General features: G+C 42.6%; 1 protein-coding gene across 6 annotated transcripts in view; it reads right to left on the bottom strand.

The window, feature by feature from the left end:
• znf512b (zinc finger protein 512B) overlaps positions 1–21447 on the bottom strand; it is a 29634-nt gene extending 8187 nt beyond the window's left edge. For 2 of the 6 annotated variants that reach the window (XM_034589499.1, XM_034589502.1), the window contains exons 1-10: positions 20472–21447; positions 17762–17896; positions 6806–6885; positions 6531–6659; positions 6035–6210; positions 5640–5923; positions 5468–5545; positions 4012–4146; positions 3311–3438; positions 1623–1715 (exon numbers count right to left, since the gene is read on the bottom strand). In XM_034589499.1, the coding sequence (XP_034445390.1) occupies positions 1623–1715; positions 3311–3438; positions 4012–4146; positions 5468–5545; positions 5640–5923; positions 6035–6210; positions 6531–6659; positions 6806–6885; positions 17762–17894 (1236 nt within the window). In that variant the 5' untranslated portion in view covers positions 17895–17896; positions 20472–21447. Of the gene's footprint in view, positions 1–1622; positions 1716–3310; positions 3439–4011; positions 4147–5467; positions 5546–5639; positions 5924–6034; positions 6211–6530; positions 6660–6805; positions 6886–11003; positions 11154–17761; positions 17897–20471 lie in introns of those variants that run through there. The other 4 variants (XM_034589500.1, XM_034589504.1, XM_034589503.1 and 1 more) reach the window with 4 other exon arrangements.
• Between the last annotated feature and the right edge of the window lie 3279 nt (positions 21448–24726).

Here is a 24726-nt window from a genome sequence, read left to right as displayed (position 1 = left end):
TCATATAAAATCAAATCAGACTTCACTTCACATACCAGGCTGAAGTAGAATCTGCTTCACAGAGGAATGATTCAACACAAATGGTAACACAACGAGCAACATTAACACAGACAAAAACACAGTGGCAGTAGAATAAAAAGAGTTAAATGAATTAGTCTCATATATGAACACACTTCTACGCAAAAATATAGGTACTTTCCTCACTGACTGTAACACAACACTATCACTGCTGTGTAGACAGCAACTCTGTTAATATGTCCTTTTGTGACCATGGGCACAAACAAGACAAATAACATGAGCCTCTATACCAAGAAAAAAATGTTGTCCACTTAAAGACACAATAAAAGTATTTTTTTACATATTTGAATTAAAAAAACTGTGTCAGCAAAACAACAAAACATGACCACAAACAAACTACAATACATAGTATGACAAATACAGTTAAAATATACACGGACAAGGTAGCACAGCAACACTCTTCTTAATGCAAAATAAAGTTTAAAAAAAAAATCTGGGAATCTGATCATCTTATTTTAACACACACACACACACACACACACACACACACACACACACACACACACACACACACACACACACACACACACACACACACACACACACACACACACACACACACACACACACACACACACACACACACAAACACACACACACAGTGCTGTCTTTTTCCCTGCTGCACTGGGATGGGGCTAATAAGGTCAGGACACAACAGGTCCACACTGAAGACAAATGGCAGTATCAAACCCTTTAGCTGGGCCCGGCACAGATGGCACAGTCATCTATTATCTCTGTCAAACTGGCAAACAACACACACCCAAAACACTCACGCACTCGGACTGTATACATTCATGTGAACATATACCATGAATACTAAAGGAAAATGTGCTCACATAAAAACACAAAGGCACTTGCAGCACGTCACAAGGTTTTCTGCACGTTCATGCATTAATCTTTCATGATACTTTTTTGAAACAGGCAGCGTTGAATTATTCAGCAAACTTCATAGCAGTGCCATTGCTCTAATGCAGGAGTGTCATGATAATATCTTAATGAAGCTCTCTGCTGTCAGAGTTAAGACAGCTGAAGAAAGAAATGTGAGCACTTTCAGGACAAGAATACCAATCACCAGTTCAAATGTATCATCGTTCACAGACCCCGAGATCAAATTTTTTTTAGAGAAGGGCTCAGCAGCTGACAGTGAATATAAAACAGACACAATGAAGTGGTGGTTCATGGGAAATGAATGGGGTTTTGACTCTGTAGGTGAATCTATATGGGACGATATCTAGGACAGCACTAAACAAGCCCAGTGCAATCTGACACCAGCATTAGATATGGTGGATTTCTAAAATAGTCACAAGTGCAAGTTTGACCAACCCCTGAATAGGTGAAGTGCTCTGGTGTGGTAACTAAAAACTAACGACCCCTGATCAGTGGGTCAGTGGGACAGTGGTGAAACATTTGCTCCCCGTCTGGATACTGAACAACTGAGTTATGGATTACTGGGCAGATTACTAGTCACACTGTCAACCTACTTTAAAGCTAAGTATTTGAATTTTTGACACTGGCTTCAGGTCCCACAGGATCAGAGGGGGTACCTTGGTGCTGTGTTCAGCCATGGTGTGGTAGTTGAGGCCGGCCTTGGATCTGAACTGTTTCTGGCACTGTTGGCACTTCAGGGCGTCCTGGAGCTGCAGAGGATGAAGGCCAAACAGAGGATCACATAACATTTCTAGGAAAGGAAACAAACAAGTAGCCCACTCTTGCTGGCTTTATTGGATCCATCAATTTAACAACATTTCATCTGTAACCTAATAGAGTTTTTTTATTAGTGCACAATTCTGGTCAAAATAAAGGACAAAGGACATGATCGAGAAACTTTGGGAACCAGATAAAGCCAATGATAAGCGCAGTGTTCCTTTCCGTAGACTTCCCTCCTCGCCTCAGTATTGATTTGGAGACAGAGGTGTTTTGATGGTGAGTGACCCAGTGGTAATGTGGTGATTCTGTCATTACTTAATGGCAGGCTGTCACTTTAATGACACACGGGCCACTGGGTGACAGAGCCATTAAAATGGCTGTAGGAACACTTCTCTCTGAGGGCCCAGAGGCGACTGCACCACTCGACACGCTGACTCGTCCTCAAGATGAGCTCAATGTAGCGCAGACGTTTTAACTTTTTCCATGTGTCACCCCAACGTCCTTTATTATTACTATTGACCACAATTGAGTGCAATGTAAACAAACCACAGAAGAGTACAGTGCCCTCCACTGATCCATTCCAACTGATATTAGCTTTCATATCAGTGCAGATGAGTGAAGGATATTACATGGCTGAGATTACGGAACTGAGATAATGCCTGATGTTATTTCTTCAGCCCTCCAATCAATATCTTTACAGTAAAGGCTCCCAAGACTCTGCACAATGGGCACCTCAGGGAGAGCTATCTAATAACACTGCCGTCAGAGTTATAATCCAATGTGGCGACACATTTCACACTGAGAAAAAAACCCCAATAATTATAGAATGGAAACAATTTGTCAATATGTAAACTGTTTTTTGAGACAGTTTCATGAGGCTCCTGTACATCACATCATGTGTATTGCAGTGTTAGATGTTACACAGAATCATACAAGGACAGCACCGTTTTAAAAGAGACATATTATGCCCATATTCAGGTGACAATTTTTGTTTTGGTTCTTACTTGATAAGGTTTACGTGCTCTAATCTTCAGTAAACATATCACGTTGTGATTGGTCAACCACTTCCAGCGCATGAATGTTAATGTCGGCCTCCACTCTCGCTGTACCTGGCTTTGTAAGGGGGCGGGCCAGACTAGCTGCTAGGCATGCATTATGCAAATGTGGGGCATCATGATGTCATATGACATCAGGATAACCTGTAAATACTGGGCTATTAACGATATGTTTCAGCAGCTTCGGGAGCAGTGTTTTCTGTGGTGGGAGAGGAGCTCACTTTACCACATACTTTGGGCTTTTTAACATTACAGAACTTTAAATACACAAAAAATGTATATAACACACAAGAGGAAAGGGGAAAATGTTAAAAGCATAAGACGTCTTTCCTGCTGACGTACATGATGTTATAACATTAAGAACATTAATGTCCTATTCAATAAGTTTTCACCAGGCAGACTCCTCCAGAAGCAGCTTCCATTGATGCAAATATCTGAGAAAGTCACAAGAAAACCCTATATAGGTTTCAGAGCTGTGACAGCACACCCACCCCGCTGCAGTCTGATGAATGGCTGTGTCACACACTGACCTTCTGGCAAATCTCCATGTGTTTCTTGAGGCCGTGGATTGTTTTCCTGGTGACGATGGAGCAGGTGGGACAGACCACTTCACCTCGCTCTGAGATTGCTCGCTGCCACTGGGTGTCAGGAACAGCACCTTAGAAACAGGATAAAAGCATTCTGTCAATTAGCCAATCAAGTGTTACTGGTGTTAGATCACTATGGGCATAACATAAAATGTCATCACAGACATTGTGTCCCTTGGCCCATCAGAACTTATGGCAAGGCAACAAACTTAAATAATTTTTTGTTATTGACCAAATTATTTCCACAGCACCAAATGCTTTATCAGTTTACAGTTTGAAACTAGTCTTCAGAAATGATTGATTGATTGATTGATAAAATGATTGAATGGAAGAAAATAGATTTTGAAGATCTTTGTAATTTGATAACTTTTTGGTTATAACACAACTGATTAATTGAACAAATTAACATATAATGAAGACACAATTGAGACATTAAGCTCTACTGAAATTAATCATTAGTTGTATTCCTATAACAATTTTACTTGTGAAATTGAGGCTTGAGAAAAGTTCTTGGACGGTGGCATGACATCAGTGGTGGATTTGGAAAAGATAACTTTCTAATGAGTAAAAATCTAGGCTTTTGATTAAATTATATATTTCTATCAACAAATTGTATCCCTTATAAAATTGACATAGAAACTCACCAGAGCTTGTTGTTGCCGGGTCTTTCTTGGAGGACTGACTTGAAGTGGGTCTTTTCTGCGGCTCCTCACTGAACCCACTCCCCTCTGGTCTCTTTGCACGACCTGCTTTTAGCTTTTCCTCCACCTTAGTCATACCTGACACACAAGCGCGCGCACACACACACACACACACACACACACACACACACACACACACACACACACACACACACACACACACACACACACACACACACACACAGTGCAGCAATTAATACTCCCAATGAAAGTATTCAAGGTAAAATGAGATACGTAAGTAGAGAACGACGGTCGGAGGACAATGCTGAACAAGAGAAATTCTAAAAAAGAGAAAGTTGATACTGAATATAAAAAAGCTGTGAGAAAGAAAGAGAGAGAGAGATGGAGAGAGAGAGAGAGAGAGAGAGAGAGAGAGAGAGAGAGAGAGAGAGAGAGAGAGAGAGAGAGAGAGAGAAAGAGAAAGAGAGAGATTGTTAATGAGTCACCAGAACAATGACAAGCAGACTAAAAGAGCAAATGAGAGAACAGTGATGGGGACGGTATGTTTGATAAATGCTGATAAAGAGTTTACACTTTATGAGTCACTATACATTTAAAACTGTGTAAATGAGATGTGAGCTTGATTCATTTAGTTGCCTATGAAACATCTCTGCAGTTGCCACATTATCTCTTGTAAAAGATCCGCACCATTAATCAGTAGTTATACTCACATAGCCAATGGCATGATATGGCAAAACATGCCTCCACAGTCCTCATCCCTATCTTCTAGCAATGGCACATTTGTACTCCCAAGGTTTCTATTATTCAGTATATAAGCACAGAGATCCTGAGGCCTGCTGTTTTTGTGAGCAATCAATGATGGATCAGCCAACACAGCACTATCTATTCTCCACAATTTCTTTTATTCACTTATTAACAGGGTTTCCCTACAGGTTTCTGGAGGGCTTAGACTCTTTGATGTATTTTTTCAGACTGTCTTTGAATGCATCATTTGAGACAGTTTTTCTCCCTGGTTCATGGTTAGACTGGCTGTAGGGAATACTGGGACAAATCCTGATTGGTCCCCGCATCAGTTGGCCAGTGGAAACTCAAGTTTACCATTATAAATATTTTACTGGCCTTGTCACTGTCTTTACCAACCCTCTCCGTGTGCCTGTCATTGGGGGTACACATGCAAATGTGCTGCACTCGAGATCAATAAATCAATTTCCTCTGTGACAGCAGAACATGTTACACCAGCATTCAGTGGCTTCTATAGGTTAAACTGGACTAACGAAACACTTTCAAAGTTTATTAACGCAGAGAGCTCACTTCGGACAGGCCAACATGAGATTACCTTATACATTTATATGACTATTATCGGAAAGTCAGCATGAATATTAAATGATTTAAACTTTTTTTTTGAACGGTTACGTGAGAAACATTTTACCGTTTTTACCTTTCAATCCAAATGTTCCAGATATAGAAGGCTGCTCTCCAGTGAATTTCTTGGGAGTTTTCTGCTTCCGTCCTGGCTCAAGAGAAAAACAGAGCAAGGAATGGTCAAACACGTATTGTGCAAGAGTGATGAGAATATGGAGTCTATGACAAGAGATATGCTGTAATCTTACTGTGCTTCATTCGCTCTGGGTCCTCATCTAGGTAAGAAGGGGGAAGACTTCCCCCATCACTCTCACTGCCCCCTGCATCAGACGATGTGCTCTGGGACTGCGACTCCTGGGACTGAGGAAAGACTGGCTGGGACTGGTGAATCTGCTGTGAAGGCTGGCCGTGGCTGTGCTGTTTCCTCTCACTCCTCTGGTGGGCCAGCTCCCCGTTCTGAGAGGGCGCGGACACCTCGTGGGTCTTTTTCACTTTGAAGAACACAGGAGAGGGTGGGCTGTTCTCCATGGGCCTGGATTCACAGACCGAGGGAGGACAGTTTTGGGCAGTCAGCATGAGGACCTTTCTAACACCATTATGTGGGTCAGTGTGGGTGGGAATTTGAACTCTAAAGCCCAGTCACCTTTTCTTGGTGTTAGACTTGACAGGAGCCTTTTGAAGTTTATGCTGCTCATCCTTGGGCTCCATAGTAACCCTGTCAGGGTGGTTCCACAGCTTGTGCTTCTGCAGGCGGACCTTTGAGGCGAACACTGCCTCACAGTAGGGGCAGCCATGACTCAGCTTCTCGGCTACAGTGGCCTGATACGAACACAGACACGAGGAGAGGGGATTTAGAGTCAGCTTCCTACCTATGCAAAGTCAGATGACAGTTGGTAGCTGTTAGTTTTAAGAAACCTTCAGTTAACTCTTCACAGGTAGATTATCGCTCTTGTATGGTCAATAAGCAAAACATTACTTATTAAATTCTCAAATTCTCCCACTCATTTCTCACAGGATTTTATGTTTGTTTATTTTAGGGTTTTCTGCAGTACTTAACATTAATTTGCGATTAAAATCTACTTGGAAGCATAAGATGGAAATAGCCGCATAGCAGGAAAGAGCAGAGATTAGTAACTCACCCCCTGGCAACGTTGATAGTGGTACTTGACGCCATAGATGCTGGGAAACTCTAACCAGCAGCCTGAACACGGACACTTAACCCTGGAGCGGCGCTTAAACTCTTCCTTCCATTGCACTATCATATGGGCCTGCTCGGGGGTGAGGAAGAGAGAATTGAATACATGCACGCTATACTGTGCAGCATATTGTGCATATTCATGGGGCGCTGCCTACTCTGTGCAAGAAAAGTGAAGCCCACTTCAAACACCCACACAGTTCAAAGAGAGATACTCACAGGGATGCTTCTGAGTTCCTGCACTTCTGCTTTGGGACGACCTTTCCTCTTCCCTTCTGCTGGCTCATCACACATTGGACCTGGCGAGATGAGAGAGAAAACAATCTCTGAGTTTGCACGGAGTAATGCCCGTGCTTCATATTCATAGAATACAGGGATTAAAGAAGTCGTTTGACAGAAATCTTCTGATGGAGAGGTAGGAACGGTGGGGGATCAGGGGATTGATTACATTCAGACACTCCTGAGTGTTACTTTTGCATCACTTAAAAAAAAATAAGTGAGTTGCCCAGCACACAAACAGCACGTTCTCATATGGCCTCATGTAGACAGTCTATCGGCCCAGCAGAATGAATCCCTGTTATCTTACACCAACAGGAAACAACACTGTGTGTATAGTTTATCCCTCATTACAAGTTCACTCACTATTACCCATGCTCTGTCTTTATAGCTCACGCTGCAAAATTTTCTTAACTCTATACTCAGTGTTAGCTATTATGTTCTGCATAAATATAAATTAGTATAATGACCCCCCTGAGGGTGAGACACTAGAAGGTATGAGCAGACTCCACAATGAAAAAAACAGAAGCAACCCATACAACCCAAACACCAACAAGCTGGTAAATAAACGCTTTTAATCCCTTATGCTGGGCTAATGTAACATATAAATAAGCTTCACAACACTTCACTAAACCCAATTATCTTTAACTAAAACATATTGACCCTCAGTTAAGATATGGATTATGTGCGCAGAGGCCAGTTCTGGGTTTTGTTCTCTGAAGCTAAACTCTCATACATGGCCTCTAGACTTAAATTGACAGAAAACGAAGAAAGCAAAGCAGAACTTCAATCCCTGAGAACAGGAATTTTACACACACATCCAACTTTAATATATATTTTCAAGTTTCCAACATATCTGAATATGATTGTATATTAAAACCTAATAGGGAAATGAATACAAGTGGAATAAAATCCTCAAATTAATCGCTAGGGTGGGTGGTGGTGGTGGTGGTGTGTGTGCGTGTGTGTGAAAGAGGAGGAGGGGAGGAGGGGGGGCTAAAGGCCTTCTATTGAGCCAAATAGATCAGCTATAAATCGCTGGTGTCGGTGTGAACCTCTGACACAGCACACAGCAGACCGACTGCCTCAGCTCTCTCTCTCTCTGCTCCCTACTCCCTCCCTCCATCTCTCACACTGCTGCTTCCCTCTTTTCTCATCCCATGTTTTCTTCACCATCCTTCTCTGTTCCCTCCACACACTCTCCCTGGTCTTCCTCCGTGTGAACTTCAGATGCCAGGCGGTGCACAGCCTCATTACTGCTCTCTTCTCTGCTACAATTAAAACCCCTGCGCTATCAGCCCCTGCACTTTATTTCCTCTATACAGTGCTACTTGAGAGAGGGAGGGAAGATGGAGAGAGCCAAGGATGAGTGTGTGCGTGTGGAAAAGAAGAGGGAGGTGGGGGGGGGACAAAGGGAGGAGAGGAGAGCAAGGGATGCAGAGGGAGAGAGGAGAGAATTGCAGAGACGTATGATTTCTTCCTCTGACCAAGCACAATGCTGGATGACAGTGCTGCAGGTAGGAGCTGAGGCTGCGGGCCCTGCTCCTCACACTGATATTTAGTGTCTTTACAAGTGCCTTCAACTCCACTGCATTCATCTGGTAAGATCAGTTAGCGGCAGCAAGCAAGAGACAGATTTAAATCGGTCATTTCAGATCTAAGAAATGTCAAAGGGAAATTACCTGAAGAAGAGATGATATTTCCTCTATTGAGAATCGAAAGAGAAACCTCGCACACTCTCTTGTATGGAGTACCAAACGTGTCACATAGATAGTAATAAAAGCAATTTATAATGAATTGTCCAATAGGCATTGAAACATTCATACATTAATACAGCAAGTTGCCTAATTCGTCCTTGATACTGTATTTTAATGAGAAATAAATAGAAAAATCTTAAATAAACGTACAAATTAAATATTCATCAATCAAGGAATGGTTTCAAATTAAAGAGAGGTTTATAAAATAATATTAAATAAAGCATTTTAAAATACATGAATTAATTTATAAATAGATAATGGATTTCAAAAATCAATGTTAAGAGTTTTAAAAGATAAATAAATAACTGGGTTCACCAATTGTATTTTAAATTGTTACGAATTTATATAACATTTTCATTATCCATTTAAAAATAGAATTATAAATTCATATATCAATAAATAATCTATAAGCACAGGGTTTTTTTGTTGTAAAATTATTTATTGATTTATGAGAGGCTTCATTACTCCTTTGACACTTGTAGTCCTTCATATTTTTAAATCAGTTGAACTTCCCCAAGCTGACAAACATGACATTGTGAATATGCCAACTGCTTTCCTCCCCTCCAAACTCATTGACAAGCGGTGACAGGATGACACATGCCCAGTGCAGCCCATTTGTGGTGGCTCCCAAAGTGGATCAGAGCACTCTGTGTGCCTACCAGGATTATACAACTGGTTGGAGGATTTCTCATCAAATAAATGAACTGACTTCCTGCCATTGCTGCTCATACGAAAGCAGCTCTAGCTGGCAAAGGCCAAAATAGCCTTCGACCCCAAAAACATCTCTCTCTGTCAGTGACGTTAATGTGTACAAGAAACACTCCAACACTAACACACCATGACCTCCCGCTCTCATTTCCCTCTGTGTTTTATTACACTGTATCAACTTTCCTTTTCTCCCTCATTCGTCTTCTTTTTGGTTCTCACTCACGAGCGCGGACCCAAACGCAGGCTGACAGATTATAACTAATCTTTTACTTCACAGTCACAATAATAAGATAGAGGGAAAATAAGGCAAGGCTGAATAAGATTGAATGAGAAGTACCACGCTGTTGCTGGCTGGTGGGAATAGTTCACGACACAAGGTGTAAACACACGTGTGAAAGCACACGCTGGTACACACGTACAAGCACACAAAAACCATTACCAGTGTGTATGAGAGCGTGATTTGTGTGCATGGATATGAGTATATTAATATTCTCCAGGCGACACAGCATTTCTCTATTAGCCGTCTGGGTAGCAGCTGGAGAGGTGATGCAGTCGACGCTGCAGCTCTTGTGCCGGGGAGGAAATTGAGCATGCATTCTAATTCCTGTCTTAGAAAATAAAGGTCTTGTAAAAGAAAGGCATAATTAATGAATTCTGCTCTTGGGAAAGATATGTTCCTGTTGCTATGGGAATAAGATCCTCTTGTCTTAGTTACCACTATCAGAGGCCTCTTTCCAGCGAGCAGAACAATTAGACCCTACGATTCAGATAGGCACGTACACACGCATGCATGCCAAGGTAGCACAGGTGCACGTGTAGATTTACTGTAAAATGAAGCATACAACAGCACACTTGTTTTTCCTGGTGTGGTATGCAAAAGGAATAAAGAGTGTTCAGTGTCTTTTACTTTGTTTTGCTTGTTTGAATGTAGCACGCTCTGTCTCTCAGTCGTCCCAGCAATTGCAGCCATTGTCTCGATCTGAAACAAAGCAGACCCATTGTGTCACATCTACACCCCGCTTCTCAGGCGCAGGCCATGGGGATAAAACAGCTGTTCAACTAATGTCAAGAGTATGACTTGCTCCCAGCTGTCTGCAACTGTTGCTCTATAGTGGTAAAGCCTGATAGAGGAGAGGAGAGGAGAAGAGAGGGGAGGAGAAGCGAAGAGAAGAGAAGAGAAGAGTCTGGGCCCAGGAGTGCTGGCAGCTGCCTAATGATCTCAAATAACCTCTGAGTTCTCCTAGCTACGCCTGCAACTGCTCCCCCACATTACCCACAAACACACACAGGCGCGCACACAGAACAGTCATTTGTTTCTTCGACAAACACTCACACAGGAGCCTTTGTCTGTGTCTGCACAGTAGGCTTCAGACATACTGTAGTGTGGAGCGACCGCACAGACAAACACAAACACGGCTCACACAACTCAGTGGAAAGAAGACGTAGTATCAGTGATTCATCAATCACAACGGACAATAGATGGAGAAACTGATACACCTGGACACACAACAGAGTAAACACGCTCACTGTATGTGGAAGCTGTCCTGGTTCACTGTGTAAGAAACAACTTACTTTCACTTTCACGACCTTCCGTCACAAAATTTGTCTTTAGTGGCACGTCAGGACACACACACGCACACACACACACACACACACAGAGCCCGACACATACGCACCTCTCTTTGAAGACGTCCCCATAGTTCCCTCCCAGTCAGGCCTGATTCCAGACAGTGAGTAAGAAGAAGGAGAGAGGTGGAGCAGCAGTCTTGCTGCCCAGACACCGAACTGAATGAAAACCAGACTCTCTCTCAGTCAGTCCGGCTCTCACCCTCTGTCTTTTGTTTTTTCCTTCCCTCTCACTCTGTTTTTGCCCTCCCTCTCTCCCTCTCTCCCTCTCTCCCTCTGTCTTTCTCTTTAACTCTGCATCTAAGATAATCTCTTAAATAAACACACCTTTTGACACACACACACACACACACACACACACACACACACACACACACACACACACACACACACACACACACACACACACACACACACACACACACACACACACACACACACACACACACACACACACACACACACACACACACACACACACACACACACACAGAAGCTTGTTTAAATTTTTTTCTCGATTACACCATTACTACTCCTGATAATTAATCAGTGAAGTATAACTGTAGAAGTAAATGTGTTAAATATCATAATACAGCTTCATGTAATTTAGGAGCTAAGAATGTACTCTCCATCTCACTACATTAGTATAATTTTTTCACATAAAGTTTGGGGAGATTTCAAAACAACAGGCGATACATCATATCTCATCCTGACTCAGACCTCAACTAACTTAATTCCCCCATAATTTAATTGTGATGCACTGATAAAACAGTTACCAGTTAATATAGTTACAGCCCTATGAGAACTGGGCAGCCTGGATGACAGCTGGAAAACCAAGTTGACGAAAATGATCAGACATGAAATACATGTACTCCCATGCTGCAAATGTGACCAATTATAAAATATAACGTAATATGCTGGTGAGTGATACGCTCTACTGAGATGAACAGTAACTGCCCAAAAGAGACACTGGCGAACACATCTGCACCGCAATGAAGCAGTGATGATATTATTAGTCAACATCACACCCAAGATTCTGTTGGGTGGGGACTTTTGACAGGGTAATTTTTAAAAATTCCAAGAGTGAGAGGAAGAAATCTGACACTAGAATTAGCGCCATGCAATTGTATGCCTCCGCTAACCAGTGCAATTTCAGTCTACATTCATTCTTCTTGCAGTCTTTCCATCTAATCAATTCATATTTTAGTCCAAGTGACAACAGGTCAAAATTCAAAGAAATTCCCTGAAGGAAGACTTGAAATATAGTGTTGAAGAGACCAAAAACATGTTTTGTGTGTGGCAATGACCTTTGACCACCCACATCTAATCAATAAATCCGTGAACATTTGTGCCATATTTGACAGGATTCACTTGGAGCAGTACTTTAGAAAGCATGCTCACGATGCAAAAAGGGTTTTGTGATGTGTTAGTGACCTTAACCCTTAACCTTTGAGCACCTTAACCCTTAACCTTTGAGCACCAAAACAGTAAGTGTGTTGTAAACAGGAGCAGAGGAAATCTGCATGTACAAGCAGGGACCATCTGAGAGAGAGGGCAGGGTTTTGAGGGAAAGCATTGCAAAATGTGATTGTGAAAAAAAGAAATAATGCTCTCAAAATAAAAGACCAGGCTCTTGAATAAAGATAGGAAAGAAACTGAATGAAGACAACCATTCCTCGGTGGAAATGTTTATCATTCTGAAGGTGCTCCGGGGGGTTGCAAGTAAGACTTTATTTTAGGGGCTCCGAGCAAAAAGGGAAAACAGCCAGGGAATCATTGGGATCATTGTAAAGAAGATGTGAGCTGCGTGCATCATCTTTTAATTTGTTACTCTCTTTATTCAGTGGTTCTGGAAGGTAGATAATGACACAGTGCGTTAAACTTTAGGGCTGTATTTAATGGGCAACACATTTCCAAGGTATAATGATGCTACTACTATCTACTCTATTTTGTTATTGGAAGCCACCATTAGCAACAGTTTAGTTGTAACAGTCTATTCTCAATGATACATAATAAAACCATTGGGTTCACCAAAGATTTGAATTTGAAAAAAACTGTTATTAATGCTAAGTCTCTGAAGAGTGTCCTAAACCCTTTACCTCTGTATAAGGAATCATTCTATGTTAGAGGCAAGGACTCACCACACACACCTGTGTTAGACTATCACCAGACCGGCATGATTAATCGCACTTTGATTTTACAGCCTTCTTCCACATCAGGTGCATGCGTCATATTATTGGAAACCTAATCTATTGCCTGATGCCCATTTGGCCTATGGGTAATGGTGTGTATGGTGACATCCAATCACAAGAGTTTCTCATGAGTGGCCACATCTGTGGCCAGTGAATTCCTTGGGGATGATGCTGACAGCCAAGCAAATAAAACGCTTTAAAATTTAAGACTGACCGGATAGAAATTAAAAACGTGATAAATACATGAGGAAGATGGTCCAATTTACAATTGTTGCACAGAGACATGTTCTGCAATAAACACGCAGCCATGAAAAAAAGCATGTGTTTATACAACAGTGCATACAGCGCTGTATATGTGAGCCAGACAGACAATGCCTGCTCCAGACTGTTTGCGGTGCCCTCCTTATGGACAGTGACTCACCAACTCAATCTCTCTCCTCACATTTCCCTGTGCTTCTTCTCATCTGCCATCCTCAAGCCTGCCAAATAAAGGTGTGACAACGATAACAAAGAACTCTCCTCAGAATGAAATGCAGCATCAGGCCGAAACAAACATTCTCTGATCTATAAATCTTTTATAGATTTTATCTTTTCTGGTATTTCTCCAAAGGGAGACTTTAAGTTTCAACAGGTGAGAACTACAAAATATAAGAAATGTGAAAGGAGTAATGATGGTCAGCGAGGATGATGGTTTGAGTAGGGGTAATAGGGTAAATCACTGCCGCTGACCATACTGCTTAATATGTGAGACAAGAGAGAGATGAAGAGTTTGAGTGGGAGAAAATGGAAGGAAACGACAGTTATGTGTGGAGAATTGAACAACAACTACCCCAGAGAGTGAGAAGTGTGTGAAAACAAAATATAAGAGAGGAAAAGAGCTGAAGAGATGGCTGCTGAAGCAAATGTGTAGGGTCAGCACATGGTGACTGTGAGTCTGAAATAAAGGTCAAAGTAGTGGACATTTGAGAAAACACGCACGCACGCACGCACGCACGCACACACGCACACACACACACACACACACACACACACACAAACATGTAAATTCAAACTCACAACACAAACCAACACATTCAACATTCACACAGACACAAGCTTACAGACCTATGCAGACAGATCACCCTTCCCCACACCAATAGAGACAGCATCGACTGGAGAACCCACCTCCCCTTACTCAATACTCAATGATCAGTGTGTCCTGTTATCAGGTACGTTCCTGCACAGCTCTCACAATCACACACACGCATATACAGACCCACACTCAGACACTGCCTGCATCACGTGTTTGTGACATCTTCTTCACTGAGGTGCTGCAGTGTCCACACAATGCCAGCATGTCCGGTGCTGCATGCTACTGCCAGCCCAATCGTTCTACACAGAGTTTGCCTTGGATAATTAATGGCCATCAATTATAATAATCATCTGCCCTTAATGAGCGGTCCGAAAAGTGAAGAGTTGAAACCACAAGGCAGTCACGTGACTTATGTTTGTTGTCAGAGCAACAGAGAGAGAAAGGGGGTCGAGAGTACGCCAGACAATAGCTAAGACACTGAAACTATGGTGAATGGTGTCAGTTTTTAAGTAATGTTGCTAATATGATGTCAATCTGACTCACCAGATCCTTTCCTTGTCTATTTTTGCTGGGAGCGATGCAAGTCACACGTGAGAAACTGACAAGATACCGAAACTTAATACTGAACACCACAGCAGAGAGACATGAGCCACACAGGCTATGTGGCCACTCTAACATGTTATCAATGTTTGTAAAAAAAGCCTTAATTCATAAATTTCCAACAGCACTTCGCAAACAAATATCAGTTGTGTTGGAGAAAAAATTACAAAGGGTTTGAACGAAATATGAACAAAATCTCAGAGCAAAAAAAGAGGAAGGCAAACAGAGAGCATGTCACCCTCAAGGACCACATCCTTTACTCTGGGTTGTCTGATGTGGCAAGGGAACAGCTGAGCCACAACACAAACTCAATTTTCAGTTTTGACTTCCATGTAAAGAAGGATGGAAGTGAAATTCAGGGGATTTCATGGAACCAAAGAAAATCTTGGTTGACTGATATCATATCTGCTCTTCAACCAATCAATTGGTCCTATAGAAAAACATCTGCACGTTATCTGGAGACTAAATCTGCCAAAGTGCACTGAGTGCATATAAATATGATAAGCTAGTATTTGCAGAATATTAAAGGATTTCAAGGTAATTAGACCAAAGATATTGGAATCTGCCAATTCTGATATGCTTTCACTTAAAGCCTCATGCTTTATAAACCTCCATCACAATGCTGGACTTGGTCAACGCCCCAAAATGTCCGTGAATGAATGATGAATAACCAGCATAGTATCTGATAATACGACAAGGAGGACGTGACCCAACTTTCCATGGAATCGCAATGAAGAATGAAATGCGACCAATGGGAGGAGGAGTGCAGATGATGCCGTTATCTGGTTATCTGACAAACAAACTGTTTACCATGGGCATAGACAAGCACGAACAAAGATCCACTGGGAGCGTTACATATTAAAGCTTTTGTTTCTCCAAACCTTGGCTCACAGCCCCCCTGGGATAGACAAGGTAGGGCCAGGTTCATTATGATTAGCAATGTAGCATTTCTCCTCATAAGCTACAGAAGGCTTAAGGCAGTCACTAGTGAGCAATATGCAAAGAAGTCCAGATTTGAAAAGATGGCTTGTATGAAAAGAAAAGTATGAAAGAGACCATGTTTTGAGGAGGGACCAGACCAATCGTAATTGACGAATACTGTCTTGCCTTGACAACGTGTACATCCTTTATGATATAACGGTTTAGGAAGACAAATTCTACAGTAATCAAGTACCTTTTTGAAAGGAAAATGTACAACTTGTGATGCATTTCTTATGCTTTCCTTTGTGACTAAATTAATCCCTACTGTTACAGTAAGTTCAGCATGTGTTTCAGAAGCTTTGTGTTTCCCCTCAGGGTTGCTGGATGTTCTTAACGGATCTTCAAACCAGAATCACATAAAACTCAGTTCACTGGCAATGTTAGGAACTAAGCCTCTCTAAAGGCCAGGGAAACTCCTGGTAATGTCCTCGATAAGAGAAACTTCCCAGCCAAATGAGACAATTCGTCAACTACAACATTGTGGAATGTAAATTCTTATCATGTGCAATCAAATTGTGCTGGAGGCTGTCCTTAAAACAGTCCTAACACAAACAGACTCCTTAGCAGAAACGTACGGTATTAAAAACAGTGATTTACTCACTGCACTGGCATTTTTGAGAAGCTTTAGCTTAATGAGAGTCAAAGGCAATCAACTGTAGAAAGAGAAAATGAAATAGACACGCAGAAACAAGAGAGTCAAATTACCAGAAAAAGTCCCGTAAATCCTGGACCAAGCCAGCACCTGGTACATCATAACTTGAACACACACACACACATCCGCACAGTCACACCACCAATCAACCGTTGTCATTAACGTACCTAAGCCGAGAGTGTTTCTCTCAATTCTAGCCTCCAGTCAGGGCTGATCCCACCACCAGCTTTACACAGATTGATTTATAAACAATCCTTGTTTATTGAGTAGTAAAGCGTAAAAAGTCTATAAAACGCAAGACATAAAACATAAGAAATACACGGCCTTCTGCTACTATAAATTCTTTAAGAGCAAATACAACACATCAGCCGTCAAACTCTGTACAGTAGGTAGCTGGAGAGTATACTCTGAGCGAGTGCTACAGAGCTAACTAAGCTTTACATTACTGTCCACAGCAAGAAAGACACACACATGCATCCACCCGCATAAACATGCAAATCCAGCCTACAGGGCTGATTATTAACACAGAGAGAGAACAAACTCAAGCACCTAGTCTTGCATCGGTGCTCTGTGTGTCTGGGGTTTAGAGTCTATTTTGTAGCAACCAAAACAACTGGGTCATATTAGAGTAGGACCCAGTTTTCCAAGTCTGCCTGACTCTATTAACAAAGTCATGATCATCTGCTCGTTATTGGATTGAAACATAATTCCCTCGCCCGGCTCTCCCTTTCCAAAATCTTCCATCCCCATCCAGATGGCTTGGGGTTTCACTCAAGTCAGTGCTTGGCAATACTTGTTTGTCGGGTTTTCTCACTGTAAGGCAGTCCGAGGAAAAAGTCTGTAGTTTCCAGGCCCTTCTGTGGCGAGAGGGGTAGAATTACATCTAGCCTCATTGATTCTGAGTAAAACATAACCAATTCAAAAAAGCAGGATAGACAGTTTTATGTTTGGTGAACAAGTCTTTGAGAAACGGTACTGAAGTTCTGAAGAGGAGGCCTAGACTTACAAAAACTCCAGCCTCAGGAAAGTCAAAGGAATTTAGCGAGGCATGTGCAAAAGTGCTATTGCAAATATCACATACATACAGTATTTGTATGTGTTGGTATGTCATGTGATATGCAGATAATAGCAACACTTTGTGCTGCATCAAGGCATGGCATTCATCTTGGAATCAGTCCAGGAGCAAACCTGGATCACACAAAAAAAGCTCTCCCAGTTCCCACATTCAGAAACAATCTGTGAAGTAACACTGTACAGATCTGAAATCACACAGTGTTTTCATTCAACAAAGTGCAGCAGCTCGTCACTCACTGTGTCTGTTGTTGTTTTCAGGGACTGGCGTAGTTCTGACAGGCTCCTGGGGATGTCCGTGCTTGGGAGTCCGGCCCTTTGGCAGCCCTGATGAGGACAGCTTCCCAAGCCTGGCGGCACTTGGGCTCTCCATGCCTGCAGTGGTAGTTGAGGGGGTTACAAACACGCAGGAGAGAGACAGAGTGAGAGATAGCTATAGGCATTGTTGGGATAGTTTCTACCCTCATTATTCCTGTTCCATCGCTTGTCAAAACATTATTAGCAATGTCCACTGCATCAATACGCCGTGATGATGCAGTCTCCTTGTTCCACAATGCACTTTCGTCATTACGGCCGTTTGGTGCTATTGGATTGAAGGTTATCTGAGTGGAGGCACACACATCATCTGCAGCGGTAATGAGGGTGTGACCTTCCATGTTTCATTTCAAAATCAATACTCTCACTTACACACTAACTCCATGCTCTGCCCATTAGACAAAAGGTGAGTCAAAGAGAGGTGGGGGGGGGGGGTACAAAGCTCCCCTGCTTTCTCTCTTTATTATGAAAAACCAGTACTGCAGCTCTTGATGAGGTCAAATGGTCAGCAGCAATGTTTTTTGGGGCTTTAAGTGGTGGCTAATCTACATTTAGTGGCTTCTAGATATATAGTCCATCAGCCCATAACATATTTCCTCGCCGCCATCATCCATAGTGAACCTATATGTCAGTTTTGGGCTGTATGTGCTGGAACACTGTCATGTCGGCCTGGAACAGAGTCTGATAGATGAAGGATGACAATCCCTAATTATGCAAAGTGGGACTGATTACGATCCGACATGCTTTCTCTTAGCACACATTCATGTCACTCCCATAATGAACTACAGCAGCACACAAAGGGTCACTAGGTGGGGGCCCCTGTGTGTCTGCTCACACACCATAATATTCACTGTACATCGAGTTATGACTGCTCATCGGTCACAGTGATTATGTGCACACAGTTTTTTTTACAAGTTGTTAACAAATTTGACATTAAGAGACATATGGTGAGAACGCTGCACGTTGCAAGTTGCAGAGAGATTGCACACAATAATAGACACCTTCCTTCCCTTTGCCTGGATTATGTGTGTCAGCGTGTGAAGAGAAGCAGCGTTTAACAAGTTGAACAAATGTGAGAACGATGGGGACACAGTAGGCCTGTCTGCTGAATTATCACTGGTAAACAAACGTTAGCTTAGGGCTGGGCACTATGGCCAAAGATGTCCAAAATGATGAGGATAAATGTTACATTATCATTTCTTTTAAGTTTAAAGCAAGACATTTTACAAATCTGAGGTAAATCAACTTTGCATCATACCTCCTAGTTGTGTTTACAAATGCATAAGCATCGTATCGATAAATATTGAACATTTGTGTTACTGTATTGCTTTTGATGAAAAGGATATTGCAATAATTATTGATATTGTTTATTGCTTACAGCCGAACTTCAGCTCACTTTAAAGAAACAGCGTGCTTGTTAGATTTACTTGTGAGCTTCAATAGACACGTTTTGTCAACACAATGCATATTTATTTCCTGTTACAACTTAACAATTCTTTTGATATTGTTGTAGGATGACACTTTTAAGACAAGACCTCAGTTTCACAAGAAAAAATAACATTGCAGCTGGTGTTTTCATAAAAGATTGATTCCACTACAGCAACCTACAGAAACTACTTTACCATATATTTCTGCTACACACAACAAAATATACTGAACTTTTGTAATATAGCTGTTGATGAAAATCATTCTAGGATAATTACTTTAGTTCACTTTAAAGAAAACCGTACTTCAATTGACACATTTTGTCTATGAAATGCATTTTTATTTAATGCTAGAACTTTAAAAAAGACACTTTCAGATTAGCCCTCAGTTTGAAAAGAAAAAATTTACATTGCAGCTGTTTTTTTCATTAAAGATTCATTCTACTACAGTTACCTACAGAAACTACATTACCATACATTTTTGCTAGACACAACAAAACCTGCTGACACCCACTCACATCATCTCCCTCATACAATGTGCTGACAGAACAACGTGGAAATAAGTATTTTAGCTCCGCACGTGGCACACTGCCACACTGTGTGTGTGTGTGTGTGTGTGTGTGTGTGGTGGCTGGTCTTTGTAGAGTTATGAGGGCCAATTATGTTTCAATACCATCATTGTGAGGACATTTTGGGCCGTTGTTTGAGGGTTGAGATTTGCTTTTAGGATTAGGGTTAGGTTAGGGTTAGGCATTTAGCTGTGGTGGTTAAGGTTGGGGTAAGTGGCTAGAGAATGCATTACGACAATGATTGTCCTAACAGCTAAAGTGACAAACACAAGGGTGTGTGTGTGCTTGTCTTTCTATAGTTATTAGTGCCAATTATGGTTCAATACCATCATTGTGAGGACATTTTGGCCAGTACTCACAAATTCAAATTGTTGTTTGAGGGTTAGGATTTGCTTTTAGGATTAGGGTTAGAATTAGGGTTAGGCATTTACTTGTGATGGTTCAGGTTAAGGTAAGGGGCTAGGGAATGCATTATACCAATGAGTGCCCCCAGAACTACAGAAACACAAGTGTGTGTTTGTGTGTCTGCGTGTGTGTGCATACTACAACAAGGTTACAGAGTTCTCCATTTGTGTGGTAAAGAAAAAAGAAAAAGAAAAGCGAGAGTGCTCCACTTTCTCCCTCCTGCTCGGCCACACCTACCTGAACTGTCGGACAGTCCCCCGGCTCCGTGGGGCCCGGTGGCCCCGGGTCACCTCCCACGTGAGGGCGGGAGGTTGGGGGTCAGGAGACGGGCACCTGAGTGGGCGTTCGTCTGTCTTCTCCTCCACCGGTGTTGCGTTACATCTCAATCCCACCTGCTGTGCGTCAAGGAGCGGTCACACCGGGGCTGCCGGTGGCGGAGGGGGGACAGAGAGGAAGTGGACAGCCGTCACCGTCGCCCTGTCCCCCCCCCACCTCCTCCCGCTCCTGCCCACTCGACGAGGTGGAGGATGAAGGAAGGAAAAAGAGAAATGTCGTCCACGCATGAACAGAAAAATCCCGGAGAGTTTTCACCTTATTCCCAGTTTCCAGTCGGCTCGCCCCCTCTGCTCCTCTCCCGCATTAACACGCAAAAAAAAACAAAAAAACCCCACGAGGTACTTCTTCTTCTTCTCCTTCCTCCTCCTCTTCGTCACCCTTCCTCAGTCTGTCTCCTCAAACGCTAATGGCCAGAAATCAGCTGGAAACAGCCCCGCGACTCCTTCGGGGTGGGGGGGGAATAAAAAAATATTAGAATACGGGACGGTTTATACAGGCAGTGAAGCAAAATGGCGACTTTATTACGAAGGAGGAGTAGTAGTGGGGGGAGAGAGGAAGAAAAAAGAAAAAAAAATCCTTGCGCTGGCTGGAATCTAAAGGAGGCACGAAGACATGTGAAGTGCGGTAATGTCGACGGCGAACGAGCTGACGGCTGGTCCGAGTCACCGCGGACGAAGCGAAGGGAGACACAAAAATCAGCGGAGACGCCACAACATCCCGCCCGGGTCCGCCTCGGCTCCTCGGCTCCTCACCTCGGGATTATTTCGCTTTTTTTTTTTTTTTTTTCCTTTTTTTAATACGGATATTATCTCGGCGGCCGTGTACAGTATTACAGTAATGTGTGTGGGGTCACGCGCGTCACCCACTCCACCTTTTGACAGTTGCAAGTACAGTCTTTTGAGGCAACTTGCAAACTCTCGCGTTGTTATTATCGATATCGAGCAGATTAATATTGAGGAGGGAGGGAGGGAGGGAGGAGGGGGGGGGGGGGCTGTCTAATAAACGCTGGCTCCTGTAGAAAGAGGAGGGGGGGGGGGATAAAGGGGGGGTCAGGGTTTTAAATTCATTTAGATCAAGTGTTTTAATGTTGTTGCTGCAAGACAAAAAAAAGTCATGCAGATTTAGCAGAGATCACACATTAAGGAAGTTGTCATCCTGGTTGTCATTGCATTACTGTCCATTGCTGTCCTCATGAATACAAGCAATGCAATGACAAATATTCCGAAAATAAACGTCTGCACAACTGAATGTGCAGCAGCATCACACACACACAGGCCTAACCCGAACCATGGAGGAAGTTATCATCTTTTCCTTTTCTGGTTGTCTTTGCATTACTGTCCAGGCCACTGCTGTGCTCGTGTATAAACACAATGCAATGACAAATATTCCTAGAATAAATGTCCTGCAGATTTAGCAGAGATCACACAGAGAGGGAAGTTGTCATCCCGGCTGTCATTGCATTACTGTCCAGGCCGCTGCTGTCCTCATGAATAAAAACAATGACAAATATTCCTAAAGAAAAAGTGTGCACAGCTGAATGTGCAGCAGCATCACACACACAGGCTCAATAAACAGATTCAGACTTTTGTGATCATGCAAATTCAAGGTCAATACTAAGACACTGTGGATTCCTCCTGTTGATGTCATTGTCAACACAGGGCTTTTGAATTCCTGTAGCTGAACACTGGCTACAGGCTGTGTGCACACTGCTGGCTCCCCCCCCCCCCCCCCCCCCCCCCCCCCATAGCTAATAATACATGTTTCACACATGATGTGAAGCCTGCGACTCTCTTGTGTCACAGCTCAGCTAATGAATAACCACTGCCACCTCACTCATCCGAGTGAAAACAACACAGGGCCTCTCTCAGTCTTTGATTGGTGCCAGTCATCGTGACCTAATATTTTCCATTAGTGGAAATCATCTGAAACCATGATGTCATGTAAAAAAAAAAAAACAGAGCTGTTTTTAACTCTGCCAGTGGAGGGCAGCAGAGCCTCAGTTTTCTACTGACTTCACTGTGATGTATCAGCCCACAGTAACAGAGGCTTAAATTAAAATTATGTTTTATTAAAGTTATTTTAAAAGAGGGGAATTACAAGGTGTTTTACCCTTTGAAAGACCATGACGCCAAGAGGTGCACACATAGAAAGTATATCCAAAAATGTCACCAGAGAACAAAGCACAAACAATCAATGGATTTAGTTAAAACATTATTAATTATATACTGCAGCTTAAAAAAGTTCAATTCATAACTTATTGTACTCTCAAGTGCTATGTCGTATTTAGCTATTTATGAAAAAATGAACACATGAATACATTTAATATTTATCACTTGAAAACATGTATTATTACATTGTCATAGTCAGTTATGTTTCATGTGATGTTCGGTGGGTTGCCTCTGCTGAAATGTGTCCTTTTGTGTTGATTGTACTGAAATGACTGTGAAAACAAATGAAACAATAAAGTATTTTATTATTATTATTACTACCTTCATACTAACTGTATGTAGGTGCTAACATAAATACTCTCAACATAGGTAAAGAAAAAATACCTGAAACCTGCCATTACTGAGTTACAACCGAAGAAGCCTTCCAGATGAGAGGTGAAGCATCTTCAAGAAACAGTTGCCTTCGTACACTTGTACGATGTCTGAAGATACCTTCAAATATCTCTTGAATGTCTACTTAAGGTTTGTCTGCATTCGTTTTCCACTAGGGGGCAGTGCTGTTCTGCGATCGGTGAGGAGCCACTCGTAAACCATATGGACACATACAGGCCCCTGCAGCATCTTTGTCACTTTTACATTTGTGTGGTTGTTTTTCATGGCAATGTGGAGCGTGTTGGTACAGACACATGGAGACTGGAGGGGGCGCTCAGCTGGTTTATGGCTCTCTGGGCCTGAGGGGTGTTTCTCCCTCGACTGACTGACAGCCGCCTGTTTCTCCTCAACAGTATGTTCCAGCTGGTTAAGCTGAATCTGTGTTCTGCTTTCTTTAATGGTTGCTGATGAGTGGTTCACGTGGGGGCTTGTCTGACCCGTGATTAATCCTTTTACCATGGCAGTGATTTATGTTCCCACTCCTCCTCTGCTGAGTGAGCAAAAGGCCACTTAATGGTTTTTAAAGCGGGCCAGGTGGAGTGGCGTGTGCCCCAGACGGCTCTCCAAGAGTCCATCCACCAGCCGTTTGTGTAATTTATCTGTTGACCTTTTCAGTGAAAGTTGAGTGAGCACATATGCACTTTTATCATACTGATGTCCTTTGCAGTGGTATGCTGAATATTAATATTTGGGTGCTGGCCAGAAAAATTACAGACTTTAGCGGTTTACGCCACTGAGCAGCTCCAGTGAAGCAGCTGCTGCAGCGAGCTTCTTGATGAGAGGGTGTTTCTCATTCGGCTTCAGTGCTGTCAGAGGACTGAGATCCAGATGATCAAAGCCACGGGCACATAACGATAAACAAGCTGGATGAGGAGGCTCACAGAGTAATGACGAAAGACAAGCTTTCAAAAACGAATTGCGCATCTCCAGACGTCACAGAGAGAAGGAACAGACACTTAACAGTAAACAGTACCCAATTAACTGCACCATCCTTCAAGCCATCTGCTCCACGGAGTTCTGGTTTGAGAGGGCCACTGTTCACTGAATCTGTTCATCATACGTGTGCCTTGTTACTAACAGGTGAGACGCTTCATGTCTCCCGGTAATTGGATCACAGTGCGTGTATGTGAGCAGGAGAGCGACAGTGTGTGTGTGTGTGTGTGTGTGTGTCTCCAGGCAGCCGCCACTGTTTTGCATTCACACAGTCTGAGTCGTGACTCCTGGCCCTGACTGATGGGTCAGAGTGCAGCAGGTGCACGTTTGAGACGTACTCACAGTCAAGGAACGTGTATAAACGGGCGCTATTTAATGAAATGAATAAATTAATAGATTCATGGATGAATTGAAAGAAGGATAAATGAGAGAGAGCAAGGATGGGAGAAACTAAGCGAGGAACAAACATTATGAGGAAGGTGGTAAAGAAGAAAAAAATCCACAAGAGCTTTGCAATAATTCTTGATTATGGCTAGAAAAAGATATCTGGCTTCACTCTGGGCCACTTAGGTGAATCAACTTAAATCAAGGAAGTTGGGTCTCTGTGTGTGTGTGTATGTGTG

The sequence above is a fragment of the Hippoglossus hippoglossus genome, chromosome 7, assembly GCF_009819705.1.
Source record: "Hippoglossus hippoglossus isolate fHipHip1 chromosome 7, fHipHip1.pri, whole genome shotgun sequence".
Classification (NCBI taxonomy): Eukaryota; Metazoa; Chordata; class Actinopteri; order Pleuronectiformes; family Pleuronectidae; genus Hippoglossus; species Hippoglossus hippoglossus.
The sequence above is the reverse complement of the archived record's forward strand: the minus strand, read 5'-3'. Positions and strand labels throughout refer to the sequence as shown.